At 46.2% G+C, this 15003-nt stretch overlaps 1 protein-coding gene across 4 annotated transcripts in view; it reads left to right on the top strand.

Annotated features, from left to right (window-relative positions):
- MTHFD1 (methylenetetrahydrofolate dehydrogenase, cyclohydrolase and formyltetrahydrofolate synthetase 1) overlaps positions 1–15003 on the top strand; it is a 347252-nt gene that overhangs the window by 291071 nt on the left and 41178 nt on the right. For all 4 annotated transcript variants that reach the window (XR_015299949.1, XR_015299948.1, XM_086937931.1 and 1 more), the window contains exon 22: positions 13494–13535. Coding sequence is in view for 2 of the 4 variants with exons in the window: in XM_086937931.1 (XP_086794057.1) it covers positions 13494–13535 (42 nt within the window). In the remaining 2 variants the exon portion in view is untranslated. The remainder of the gene's footprint in view (positions 1–13493; positions 13536–15003) is intronic.

Genomic DNA, 15003 nt, shown 5'->3' with positions numbered 1-15003 from the left:
ACTTTTGTACCTTCTGGGACATCAATATAATGAGCTGGCAACCCTAATCGCAAGACTGGAAGTTTATTGCAGGGTGAGCACAATATTTATTTCCCCCACCCTCGATCCCTGGACCTTGCCATAAAAGCAATAGTTTAACTTATATCTGAAACCCTATGCCAAGCCTCAGTAACATGCTGAGTAACTTCAACTGTGTCTGGGAATGCACCCTGCATTCAGACAACTCACTCCTCATTGTCGTCCTTCACTTTCACACTCACCATGCACTCACAGGGATCACAATGTACTCACACTGATCACTATGCACTGAACCCACCCTCTCACCCTGTACTCACAGTGACCACACTGCACTTATGCCACTCACCATGAACTTACACCGCTCTCCCTCTACTTACCCTGCGGTCACATGAGCACACCGCACACTCTGCACTCACAGTGATCTCTCTGCACTCCCGATACTCATGCGCTGTTTACCCTGTACCTCACCCTGCAGTCACACAAGCACACTACTCACACTGCTCATGCGACACTTCACTCACCTGTCCCTCTCATGTGTGCGATCAGTGTTAGGGCCAGCCCTGGCTGGTAATCTTAGTCCCCCCCCCGCCCGAAGTTCTGTCTACTTGCGCCCCATGTTGCTTCCCACGTCGGAATACGTTTCACTGCAAGGAATTTACACCGGTTACATCCTTCCTGAAGATTTAATTCTCTGGCAGGTAAAAGTGAAGAGCTTTTTGTATTATTTTTTTAAAGCCTCGCTCCTTTCCCCTTCGTCCCAATACTAGTGGGAGCATTGGATATTTCAAGGAGGAGTGGATTTGGCATTAATGCCATAGGTTCTGCCTTTGGTTCTGGGGACCCAGGTTCGAGTCATGGGTTCGGCTCAACATCGTGTGATCCTGGGAAAATCACTTCATTTACCAGTGACTTACGAAAAATGAATTTGACCTTGATTAAAGTCGCTGGTGCTTGTTGAACATGTTCCAATCCCTAGAGCTGAGTCCACAAGTCAAATATAAAAAATAATGTGAAGTGTGCCTACCATCTATCCTCGCTTCTTTCGTAGACCAAATGTAAATGTTTTCTTGTGCAGCTATTTCTGAAGCTTTGGAAGGCGTTCTTCTTTATAAGTCAACTATGCTAACAAATTGACTCTTGATGCTGCTGGAGAATAAAGCTGTATATATCCTCTTGGACCACTTATCACATGTGTATGATGTAAATGCCCCCTAGGCCTTCTTGGAAAACTGCGGCTGGCCTCCTACTGACTTGGCAACACCTGGCCATACTCCACATAATCATGGATTTTTCGATTGTGTCAGAAAGCATGTTTTGTGGAACTTCTTTTTCTGATATCTTGTTTAGGGGCAAGGATGTGGCACAACAGCCAGAGCTGATGACTGTAGAGCTGGGAAACCAGGTTCAATTCTTGATGTCTGCTCAACATCCTGTGATTCTGGGCAAATCACTTAATCTCCCTGTGCTTACAAACAATGAATGTGTGCTTGTGTAATGTAAAAGATGCTCCTGTAAAGCTCTCCAATACATTTAGGTCATGTTCTCCCTATATGAAACTACAAAAAATATATTGCAAAATGTTGTGAGCACTCCCGTTTCCAGGCACTGCTCAAGAAGCAAGAATCTATCCACATATTGTCTATTTGGAGAAAAACAAGCACTCCCACCCCTGTGTTTTGGGAGTGTTTTTGCTAATCTATCCTAAATGTTGTGTTTAACGTGAAAAAGAAAGCAACAATGTAATTTTTTGTGCAAATTTTTTTCTTGGAGACTTTGCATTTTAACTTTAGAATAAGCACATGCATTGCAAAAACTTCAGTTTACTAATCACTCTTACTTTATTTAATATTATTTGCCCTATACAACCTGGGCTCTGCAGGAAGGAATGGCCATCAATGATGGAGAGTACCAGCTTCCAGAACTTTTTGTCAGGTGGAAGTGGCGGTGGGGGGGCTCAACCTGTAAAAAGGTTTAGATGGGGGGGCTCGGTTGACTAAAGTTTGAAGACCTCTGCTCTAGATGATGGTGTGCGCTTTTGGTGAGCACTCTTGTTTGTTCCCTGTTGGTCGATATTTCGTGCGCTTGTTCATAATCGAATTGCGAATGGGAATAGTGAGTAACAATTTATCTCACATTCGGCAATGATCCAATAATATGTGTGTCTCTAGTTTTCAGAAACATATGCGAGACCGGAAAATGCTTCTGAAATCTTTGTGTCACATGCAAGGAACAAAATGGCTGACTTAGCCTACCACTACCAACCTTCTATTTTTAATATGTTTCAGTATCATTGAAGAGGCTAAAGATGATACCTTCTACTGTCAGCGCTAATAAGATGTCAAATTTTGCAGCTAGCACTATATAGAACATAAATAATTATTGTTGTTAGTTACTTTGTACAATGTATAGGTTGGCCTCAGTTACAACTCTAGGGCCCGATGTAGGTAAATCCCATTTACCGATTTTGAAATACCGAATCTTACCGATTCGGTATTTCAAAATCGGTAAATGGGATGTAGGTCCCAACATCTGGATTCTTTACCGAATCCTTAAAATTCGGTATTTACCGATTCGGTAAATACCAAATCGGTATTTGCTATCGAATCCTATGGGCCTTGAAGCCCATAGGATTCAATATCAAATACCGATTCGGTATTTACCGAATCGGTAAATACCGAATTTGGCAAGGATGCAGGGGGTGTCACTTTGACACCCTCTGGCACCCCTGTTTTAGGCTTGTGTGCCATGTGGCACACATACATGCCCTTAGGGCATGTATGTGCGCCACATGGCACAGGTGTATATGCACAGATGTGCATGTACACCTGAATCGGTATTTTACCATGCAATTGTATTGCATGGTAAAATACCGATGTTCGAGGCATGTGGGCTGCTAAATTCATATCTTTGCATTAGATCGCCACCTAGTGTTGGGTCCGGATGATCGCACATTGTTGTCCTGGAAGAGTCTTCGAAGTATCCTGAGATGGGTGGCTCCTCCCCTGGACTACAGTGCGCATGGGCATCGGCTCCATCCCCAGATTGTTTTTTTCCGCCATTGGGTTCGGATGCGGTCTCGACGTCTCTCCGTCGGAACCGAATAAACATCACTTTTTACGGCCAAAAGGCTTTGGGTTCTTTGCGTCGGTATTGTTTGCGTACGGTCTCGAGTTCTTCCGTCTCTCGGAGCCGGAATCACCGGAGTTTTTTACTACTCTTCGGACATCGAGGCCTTCTCAACGCGACTCGACACTAAGTTCCCAACATGGAGCGGAGTCCGTTTAAACTCTGTCCGCTCTGTGGGTCCAAATACCCACATATAGACGTACACCCGGTCTGTAATAAGTGCCTTTCGCCAGACCATGACGAAGGAAGTTGCCGGGCCTGTGCGAAGTTCAGGTCGAAGAAAACTCTCACGATTCGGCGCGCAGTGCGCCTTGTGGCCAACCAGGCGGCCCCGGATCCAGATAACATCTTCGGCGACCAAGAAGAGGAGGACCAGAGCCATCATCTTCAAATCTCCCCGCCTGAGACGGAGGTCGAGGCTGATCCGGAATATGACGACGACGGAGTCGTGGGTCAAGGCCTTGAATACGTCGACGAGGTAGGGGACGACGTTATGGTTTATGGGGCCGAGGAAGATAGCTCAGGGGACGAGCTATGCCCCGAAGTTGACGAACATCAGGAGAGGGTCGCGGGATCGCCTGTCGGCCTTACCCAAGACCCTGTAGCGCAAGCCACGGCCCCGCCTGCCGGCCCGGCCACGGACATACTTGCTGCGCCGAGGGTTTCGAAACCGAAACTGAAAACAACGGTCTCGACTGCACCTAAAATGGCCGACCCGAAACCGAAACCGAAAGTTAAGGACTCAATCGTCCCTAAGATGGCGGGCTTAACAGCAAAAACAAATAAACCGGCGGCCTCATCGACTCCGTCGACCTCCGGTCCGCAGAAGTCGAGGAAGCACGGCGATTCCGAAGGGTCGAAATCGGCGCCGGAGGAGAGATCCTCTAAAAAGAGTGGCACGCACAAGACATGTGCGCCGGCGCCGGCGAAGCCTGCCAAGGCAACCGACACGGCCTCGGCTCCAACGGAGACATCTGCGCATCGCTCCAGGGACTCGGGGTTGGCGCCGTCCATCCCTCCGAAAGACCAACGGAACGTCGCATCCGAAGGCAAGGCCACCTCGTCGGTGCCGAAGACATCGGTCACCGACGCATCTCTTGTGGCTGCTTCACTACAAAGAATTAAAGACAAGGCCTTTTCTTCGTCGACGCCAACGCCATCGACGCAGAAGGCGGCAGACGTCCCGGTCAAACCGGCAAGTAAGCTCCTCTTCCTTCTACCGCCTAAAGTGGTGCCAAAGGCCTTTTCCTCGAAATCGACGCCAAAGAAGTCGGAATCTTCTACGGCGGGGACATCTTCGGGTCAACTGCTCGACCCTGAAGAGGATTCGGAGTGTTTCATAGACGCGGACACGGGGAAGTTAACCCTTTATAAAAGGAAGATCACTTCGCAGCCGGTGGAATCCTACGTCATTCCCCTAAAGAAGAAAAAGTTTCCACAGGACGCCTCAGGCCTCATGGAACCTATCCAGCCTCCTCTGGGAAGGAGCCCAACACCGTCTCCAGACCACTCTGAAAGTGAGGGCTATGGTGAAGATGAACAATACACGTTCACAGGAAATGAACCTGATGCGCAGCCAGATTCTTATTATGGCATTGGGCACCAAGGCACCCAGGATGTGGGGCAAGACCCACAGACTTTCAGTACACGTGCATCCCCTACGGAGGATTCTGCAGGTTTTCATGCACTCATTGAAAGGGCAGCTGCTAATCATGATGTGGACATGCATGCTGACCCTGTTGAGGAGGACTTTCTATTCGACACATTTTCAGTTTCGGAAAGAAATGTAAAGACCCTGCCTATGCTCAAAGGGGTCCTCAAGCATGCTGCGGACATCTTTAAAGAGCCTACCAGGGCGAGGGTGGTCAACCCACGTATTGAAAAAAAGTACAGACCAGCGCCTGCAGACCCTGCATACATTCGGGGACAATTGCCGCTTGACTCCTTGGTGGTAGCAAACGCACGCAAGAGGGCCAACTCCCAAACAACGGGTGAAGCTCCTCCCCCGGATAAGGAGTCCAAAGTGCTAGAGGCAGGAGGCAAAAGAGTGGCTGCACAGGCTGCCAATTTCTGGCGTATTGCTAATACACAGGCACTACTGGCACGGTATGATAGATCACATTACGACACACTAGAGCAGATTGTAGAACACCTGCCTCCGCAGTTTCAAGAGGGCACCAAGATGATTATACAAGAAGGACAATTGATATCCAACGCGGCCATAAAGTGCGCACTGGATGTCGCGGACACAGCCGCTAGGGCCATTAACACCAGTGTCATGCTCAGGAGACAGGCTTGGCTCCGCATATCGGGGTTCAAACCTGACATTCAAACAACCATACTTAATCAACCAGTCAATCCGGATAGACTGTTTGGTCCAGATGTTGACACCACCCTGGAAAAAATTAAAAAGGACACTGAAACCGCTAAATCGATGGGGGCCCTACAATCTCAGCAGTTTCGTGGCAATAATTTTCGTCGCTCAGGTGCCCGTGGAGTCACCAGAGGACAGATGGGTCAACAGTCACAGTTCCCTAGAGGTGGAGCACAGTCCTCGTACCCCAAACAAAACAAGAGGGGCTACAGGGGAAACAGCAACAAAGGGCGTGGCAAAGGAGGCAACAATTCACGCTCCTCTGCCCCAAGCAACCAGTGACTCTCTGTCACTGCCCCCCGACCTTTTAACACCTGTCGGGGGGAGAATACAGCAGTTCCTGCCCGTCTGGATCAACATCACCACAGACAGGTGGGTGCGACAGCTTATCCAGTACGGTTACTGTCTAGAGTTAAAGTCCACTCCACCCAACATTCCACCAAGGCACAGACCTATGTCCGCAGAGCACTTGCACTTATTGCAGCAGGAAGTGTTGGTGATGCTGCAAAAAGGGGCAATCGAGCTCGTGCCAGTGGGGGAGGAAGGCACAGGGGTTTATTCCCTGTACTTCCTCATTCCAAAGAAGGACGGATCTCTCAGACCAATTCTGGATCTCCGTCCCCTCAATCTGTACATACTGTCAGAGCATTTCCACATGCTTACACTGCAACAGATTCTTCCTATGTTAAACAAAGGAGACTTCTTAGCAACCTTGGATCTCAAGGATGCTTATTTCCACATTCCGCTACATCCGTCCCACAGAAAGTACCTCAGGTTCACTATCCAGGGCACGCATTATCAGTTCAAAGTCCTACCCTTCGGAGTCACAACTGCCCCAAGGGTCTTTACCAAGTGTCTGGCGACTGTAGCAGCGCACCTCAGGAGGCAGAACATCCATGTCTACCCCTACCTCGACGACTGGCTCGTTCAAGCCAGGTCGGAACAGCAGTGCGCCGCGGACATGTCGACTACCATTCACCTCCTTCACGACCTGGGTTTCTCGTTGAATTACCCGAAGTCACACCTTCAGCCGGCACACGTCCGGCAGTTTCTGGGTGCGACAATCAATACCCTGACGGCCTCGGCACAACCAAACCAGGTCAGGATAGACGGCATACAGTCTCTAATCCAGAAGTTCAGACCGGGACACTCACTTCCAGCAAGAGTGTTCATGCAGTTGATAGGCATGATGGCCTCCTGCATCTTCATAGTCCCGCACGCACGGTTGCATATGCGCCCGCTCCAGGAGTGCTTAGCAAATCAGTGGACACAGGCTCAGGGACAATTAACAGACCTAGTGTTGGTTACCAGTCGGGCATACAACTCTCTGCATTGGTGGACTCCACACAACCTTTGCAAGGGCCGACTGTTCCAGGAGCCAGTGCCACAGGTTATCCTGACAACGGACGCATCTCTCCAGGGATGGGGAGCACACCTGCTCACTTACACAGTGCAGGGACTATGGACGACGCAGCAACAGAAGATGCACATCAACTATCTAGAACTGATGGCGATCTTCATGGCACTCAAGTCCTTCATTGTACATCTGTGCAACAAAGTGGTGTTAGTCCGGACGGACAACATGACCGCGATGTACTACATCCAAAAACAGGGGGGCACCCACTCACCACAGCTGTCTCACCTGGCTCAGAGCATGTGGAAGTGGGCCATTCAGAGGAACATCTTCCTCATGGCAGAACACCTCCCGGGGAAGGACAATCAGATGGCGGATCTGCTCAGCAGATACAGTCATCAAATGCACGAGTGGGAGATACATCCATCGGTACTCCAGCCGTACTTCCAAAGGTGGGGGCGTCCAGACATAGACCTGTTCGCCACAAGGGAGAACGCAAAATGCCAAAGCTTCGCCGCCAGGTTCCCACACCCCCAATCGCAGGGCAATGCGATATGGATGAACTGGTCAGGCAAATTTGCTTACGCTTTTCCCCCGACACCCCTGATACCACTGGTGGCGAGGAAACTACGGCAACACTCCATGACACTCATCCTAGTTGCTCCAACGTGGGCACGCCAAGCATGGTACACCACGTTCCTCGAACTCTCAGTGGTCCCGCATCAAAGACTGCGCCTCACGCCCAGACTTCTGACGCAGAACCATGGAGAAATTCAGCATCCAGATCCGCAACAGCTCAACCTAGCGATCTGGCTCCTGAAGTCTTAGAGTTTGGGTACCTAAACCTACCTCCTGAATGCATGAACATCATCAAGGAGGCGAGGAAGCCGTCAACCAGAGCATGCTATGCCGCAAAATGGAAGCGTTTTGTCATTTACTGTGCAGACAATGACATAAACCCGCTAGATGCATCTATCCCTAACATCATTTGCTATCTGTTACACCTTTATAAGTGCAAACTAGCGTTCACTTCTATTCGGATACATCTATCCGCCATCGCAGCTTACCTTCAAAATAGGCAGCATCTCTCAGTCTTCAGGGTGCCGGCCATTAAAGCGTTTCTTGAAGGCCTGAAACGAGTCATTCCCCCAAGAACACCGCCAGCTCCCGTGTGGAACCTCAATGTGGTCCTCACCAGACTGATGGGACCACCGTTTGAGCCAATGCACTCGTGCGAACTGCAATTCCTAACGTGGAAAGTTGCTTTCCTAATTGCCATTACGTCACTAAGACGCGTAAGTGAGTTGCAAGCACTCACGATACAAGAGCCATTCATCCAGATTCATCCAAATAGGGTAGTACTACGTACTAACCCCAAATTCCTTCCAAAGGTGGTGTCACATTTTCATCTCAACCAAACTATCGATTTGCCTGCATTCTTCCAGAACCCACAAACAGTGGCGGAAAGGATGCTCCATACGTTAGACGTACGGAGGGCATTGATGTACTACATAGACAGGACACAACACTTTAGGAAGACGAAACAACTCTTTGTTGCCTTCTCACCACAACACAAAGGCAACCCAATTTCCAAAGCAGGAATAGCCAGATGGATTGTTAAGTGCATTCAAATCTGTTATCATAAAGCCAAGCGCACTTTAACAATACCCCCAAAGGCACACTCCACACGCAAGTTGGGGGCATCCATGGCTTTCCTTGGAAACATTCCTCTAGAGGACATTTGCAGAGCAGCCACGTGGGTTACACCACATACCTTTACAAAACACTACTGTGTTGATGTACATTCCAAACAGCAAGCGGCTGTAGGGCAGGCTGTTCTCAAGACACTTTTTCAGGTTTCTGCAGCTGGCACGGGCAACCGCCGCTGATGGAGGGACTGCTATGTATTCTATGCAAAGATATGAATTTAGCAGCCCACATGCCTCGAACTGAATATGCTACTTACTAGTATGCATCTGTTCTTGGCATGTAGGGCTGCTAACATTCATATCGCCCACCCTCCTCCCCGGTGCCTGTCGCAGCTGCAGATATACTATTGTATTCAATCATTAGCATGGACATCCTTTACACTTTTCACTCCATCCTTTGCCACAATGGCGAAAAACAATCTGGGGATGGAGCCGATGCCCATGCGCACTGTAGTCCAGGGGAGGAGCCACCCATCTCAGGATACTTCGAAGACTCTTCCAGGACAACAATGTGCGATCATCCGGACCCAACACTAGGTGGCGATCTAATGCAAAGATATGAATGTTAGCAGCCCTACATGCCAAGAACAGATGCATACTAGTAAGTAGCATATTCATTTCAAAGCCCTGTGTCAATGTTAAAATTGGCACCTACATACCAAACATGCATTTTCGGTAATTTTACCGACCGGTATATTTACCGATTCGGTAAAATATACAGAATCGGTAATTTTAACGATTCTGTAATTTTACCGAATCGGTAAAATTACCGATTCGGTAAAATTACCGAAAATGCATGTTTTTTACCCCCTACATCTCCATGTCCATTTACCGGTCGGTAACGGCCGAATTCGGCCGTTACCGGCCGGTAAATGGCCAAAATCTCCCACCTACATCTGGCCCTAGATGTTTCTGTGGTACGGTGGCCATTTCGTGAGTTAAATATTGCTTATGACGTATAGTGATACACCCCTTTCTCACCAATACTACCTTTAGTGCTTGATTAATCAAAGTGCGAGTGACGTCATTGGCAAAAACAATTCCACAGAAAGGGGGACTGAAATCAACAGCAATTATAATTCAATATGATCGAAATTAAAAACAAGCTGTCTCCAGCAAGCTGCCAGCAGCCAGATACAAAAGCGCGCTCACACTGACAAATCTGAGACAGCAGAAGCGCGTGGCCGAACGCTGTCTCAGATTCCCAGGAAACTGAATACAATAGTTGTCGAGCTAGACCGCATGCTACGCATGCGCAACTCTAGCTCGACCTAACAAAGCAGAAATGTAATTCCATTATATTGTGTAAAATATGATTATTTTGCCCAGTGTCTCTGTTCTCTTTAAGTGGTCTTCGAAATTATAAAATACTGTAAGATGTGAGCGCACTTTACTGTCAGGCTTATTACACACTGAAGGACCAGGGCTTAAAGGTCGAGCACTTAATTCACTTTTGTTCTTGTTAGAAGGAAGGCATTGATGAATATGTTTAAAGATTTCGACTTAATGCTTTGTTGTGGGAGGGAGGCAGACTTTTACCCTCCCCTGGAAGACAGTTCTCAGGGACCAGTCTGCCGAGGCTTTTACCTTATTCTGAAGTGGGAGAAAGAGACCCTTGCATTACAGAGTCTTACTGGGTGCTCACAGGTAACGGGTCCCCGGCTAAACTGCATATTTCGTCTACAAACATCTGTCACTTCTCTCAGGCCTGAGATGTTAATCTATTTTCTGATTTGAAGCTCTTAAATTCTGTTAGGTGGCTGTCATCTTTTTTTTTTTTTTTATTTGCCCTGTGACATTCTGATTCGGTCAGGGTGTTTTTTCAGGAAAAGATTAGGTAGGTGTTTTCTGTCCTTTATTCAGTTTCTGTTTTTGTTGTGATTTATTCACCTCAAGTATTTTATTTAAACGGCTTCTGTTTGTTTTTATCCATGTTTTTGTTTTACAGGTATGTATTGAAAAATATATTTTATGTTTCTTGCTTCTTCCAGTTGCATTTTTGTCCCGTACAATCTGTTTAAAGCAAATATGAGTTTTGTGTCTCCTTCGATTTCTACTAACAAGAAAGGTCTAGTTGCAATGTCAAGTTCAGCGCTCGCTCCTGATATCTGTGAACTGCACTCACGGGCATTGTAAAGAGCTGGGTCAACTCAGCTCTTCATCCTTTCAAGTTTAATGGCAGAACCTGTCATCTACAACTTATCAAACATTGCAACCCGTTGTGGCAAGCACTGTCAAAATAACGTAACTATTATTATTAGTAAAAAAAAAAACAAGTACTATAGAGAAAATGACTGGTCAACAGTTATGTTACTGTCACTTGTATAGCGCTTACACTGGACAGTTTCTTGGCGCTGAGGTAATCCAACCCAATTTGCGATCATTGTGTTAATTATAAGCTTGCTTAAAGAGCCATCACCTTAGGAGCTCTGTAAGTTCCCGTAGGTGGGAGGTATCGTAATTTCCTGGGGTAAGGCATTCCAAAGGAGGGGGGCAATAACTGATCATCTAAGCCCACCTGTCCTTTCCTTTTTGAAGTGAGGGATTGATCAGTATTGTAGGTGGATAAATCTTACAATTCTGTTAGGGATGGACTTTTGGATACGGGAATTTATGAACACTGGTCCTTTCATCTGGAGGGATTTGAATATGATGCAAAGGGCTTTGGAGGTAGATCTCTGAGCAACGGGGAGCCCGCAGCGAGCGCTATTGAACTGATTGGGGTGTCCAGCTCATCAGGTATGCAGCGTAACGGCCTTTTTACTCTAAACAGGCAAGATTCTTGCAGAAATCCTTTTGAATAACCAGAGGTCGAAGTGGGTGGGATCTGAGGGGCATCACGTGCCCATACTTTTTAATTTGACAAAATCACTTCCCCTACTTTATGTTAAAATTAAACCGTCCCAGCACAGTTCATTCCAACATTTGAGATGCCTCAGCTGAAGTGGAAGGGGAGCGGGTGTCCTGTGTTGTGAAGCCGAGGAAGGGACAGACAGCTGAACAAGAAACAGGCCTTCTGGCCAGGGTGTCTGCTACCTGAAAGACATGTAAATGATGTCATTTGTTTAATATACAAATGTGAAGGCTGTTTGGAAGCTGAAATTGGCTTTAATTGATGGCGTCACTTGAAGAGTATTCTTTTTGAGACAGTATTGTAAGATGACTTGATGAGCTGTGGAGTGTGTGCTTTTAATGGACAGTTATATAAAATGTTTGCACTAAGTACTGTATATTACTCAAATCTATATTTTTGGGGCACTTTTTTATGTTAAACCTAAATCTTTTTGTGCAGCCTATCTTATAGTGTGTGTTCATTTTACATATTCACAGTGCTTTCTGTCCCAGGCTGGGACTTCGTAACACTAGTAACACACAAGCCACTATTCTCCACTGCAACCACAATTAAATTATGTGGCTCTCTGGTTACACATACAGATACCTGCAGTGTTTGCATTAACCAATAGAGGCTTCATAACATAAAAAAGTGCATCTTTCACTTATTAGTTTAACTCTCATTTATTTTTCATTTAAGGTGTGTTATTTAATGTGCAGTTATTTGAAGGTGAAATACCAACAAAATCGTAAGACAATATTTTGGTCTTTTTAACCACGCCTTTGATCCTGCCCCCCATGTTCAGTGACTGTGCCCCCATTGGACTCAGGAACACAGTTTCCATAATTTTTTTATGCACTTCAACCGTTGAGAGTAACAGATGCACAGAAGTCTACCGAAGTGCCACCCAGATTGCCAAAAAGTATATATGGATCAGTGATCAAGAGGGCTACCTCTTGAGCTGAAGTGGGGTTTTAAGTTGAAAAATAATGTTTCATGTCCCCGAATTTCGGCTTACAAACCAAGCAAAAGATTAACTAAAATTTAAAAATAGATTTTTAATTATTTACCGGATTAAAAATATTCTTCCTCCCTAACCATTCCCACAGAATGACAAATGTTTTACTCTCCAGTAAATTATTCTCCTCTAAGTTCCCAAATAAGAGTTAAATATTCCAGTTATGAAATGTTTTCTTCTGCCCAGAAAAGGAAAGAAAACAGGGAACCACTGTGTCAGAGCTGCCCAAAGTGCTGGCACTATAATTGGTTAGGTAGAGAGGAACTAGGATCCCAGTAATTCAGCAGCCCAAAACTGCTCCCCAAAAATTCTTTAGCCATGGTAGGAATGAGTAAAACGGCATAAAAAGGGTTCTGCAGCACTGTAACTGATTTAAATCCTAGGAATCAAATACCCCTGCTTAGAATACAAGTGTTCCAGATTGGATGAGGTATTTACTGCCCCAGTCGATAGCCTTGGAAGTGTGGTATTTACTGGATGTGGTAAAATAATTCTATTCCAAGTATTCCCAAAGAGAATGGAAAAAAATACAGGCAGAATGTTGGCTCTTCCACATGCCATTTTGCATGTCTGTGTTTACCGATCATTGTTTCCTGGGAAATTTTGGCAAGTTTTCCTGAGGAAAATTGCCGGGTGCAGCGATTACCGCATAATCATTTCTGATCCCAGCACTCACAGGCAAGTATTTCAACTAAATTACCAGCTCTAACCCTGAGCCGCAAGCCTCATTCGTCACCTGACGCCTTAACATCTTTTGATGCTTTAGATTTCCTAAAGTTTGTTATAAGTGAATTTCGACGGAATGCATATTCTGTTCTTCAAGGTAGGTGCCTTGAGAGATGCCACAGGATTAATTTTGCTAATGTTTGCCTTTCTCTTGTGGGGGGGGGGGTGCCTATGAACTTGTTAGTTTTAATCTGTATTTATTTTCCATGAAACATACTTTGTTGAATTGTATGGTGAGAAAAAGAAAACCTTACTTTTTCTGAGCAGCGTAAATAAAAATATTTTGCTGATTGAAGTGAGAATTGTTGTAATAACGGATGTTCAATACTTTTCAGGTGACAGCAGGGGTCCCTCTGCCTAAGGAATATATTGCTGAGGTAAGCCCCATAGTTGTTCCTAACCAGTATATATGTTTGGATCTGCATATAAAACTATATAATGCATTAATTTAGAAACAAATACTCAGAATTTCACCTAGATAATTTTTTTATATTTGTTTCTTTAGGTCTTGCTTCTTAGGCAATGTGCGTGTTTTATGTTGCAAGACATATAGTTAGCCCGTTTGCTCCACCCCTGGGCTCAGTGTTGCTTCCCCGCCATCGTATACTCTGTGTTGCTTCTGGTCCACTTTGTTGGTTAAGCCCTTCTGGTCTCCCGTGTTGCTTCTCTGCAGCCTCTTGTGTTGCTTCCCCCAACTACTTTGTTCTCATGTTGCTTCTGCACCCCACCTGTGTTGCTCCCCCCACCTTGCAATCTAAAAAAAATGCTTCTGCATATTCGTTTCTTTATATTTGGCTATCTGAGTTGGATTGGCAAAAAAATACCAGACATTTCATTTTATAGGTGCGCAGCTACAAAATGGCACAGTATGCTTTTTTCCCTTCTTTTTCCTGGTTATGTTATGCAGTTTTGTTGAGTGAGCTATCACCCAGTAGGGTATACTGGCGCTGAGCAGGTGTGAGTCTAGCCACATCTAGGACCTAGTGGAACTACTCGAAAAGCCTGGTCTTATGTTTCCTGTGAAATTCAAGAAGTGAGGAGGAAGACCTGTACAGCGGCAGGTCATTCCACACTTTAGGAGCAATGTAGATGGAGGCTCGACAGCTGAATCTGGTTTCCCGTATGTGTTGGTTGTGTGCAATTAGGCACCCGGACGTAGGGAAGTGCCTGGAAGGTTTGTGAAAGCAGATGCGATTGTTGAGGTGTGCTGTGCTAATGTTATGTTGTGCCTTGAAAGAGTGGGTGAGGCATTTATATTGGCTCATTCGTTATTGGGTGTGGATCGGTGTGGTTTTATGTGAGTGTAGCATGGGAAGTTGAGAGTGATTCCAGCCACAAGAACTGGATGGTCTGCAGGCTTCTTGTGAGTTTTTGGTTGATTTGCTTGTGACTAGGGTGTGTGTGGTGGTTTTCAGGGCACTGATTGGGAGCCACTTGAAAATCTTCCTCCGCATCTTCAGGGTATGGAAGCTGAGGCAGTGATGGCATGGACTTGGGCAGTTATGTCAAGGTTGCTGTCGATGATGATGATCTCGAGGTTCTTGGTAGTGGTGGTGAGGGTGCGTTTTGGTCCTAGCTCTGTTTGGCAACAGCTGGAGCCCCATGGTGATGTTCTGTACCCAATGAGCACGATTTCAGGATTGTCAGTGTTCAGCTTTTGACAGTTGGTCTTCATCCAGTGGGCGATTTCAGTCATGTAGGCATTGAACTTGATTGAGGTACTGGACTTCTTATCCGTGAGGGGGAGATTGAGTTGTGTGTCATTGGCATAGGAGAGGATGTTGATTTTGTGAGAGCAGATGATGCTGGCTAGAGGGATCATCAACATGTTGATGAGGTTCAGGC

The sequence above is a fragment of the Lissotriton vulgaris genome, chromosome 9 (genome assembly GCF_964263255.1).
Source record: "Lissotriton vulgaris chromosome 9, aLisVul1.2, whole genome shotgun sequence".
NCBI classification, from domain to species: Eukaryota; Metazoa; Chordata; class Amphibia; order Caudata; family Salamandridae; genus Lissotriton; species Lissotriton vulgaris.
The sequence above is the reverse complement of the archived record's forward strand: the minus strand, read 5'-3'. Positions and strand labels throughout refer to the sequence as shown.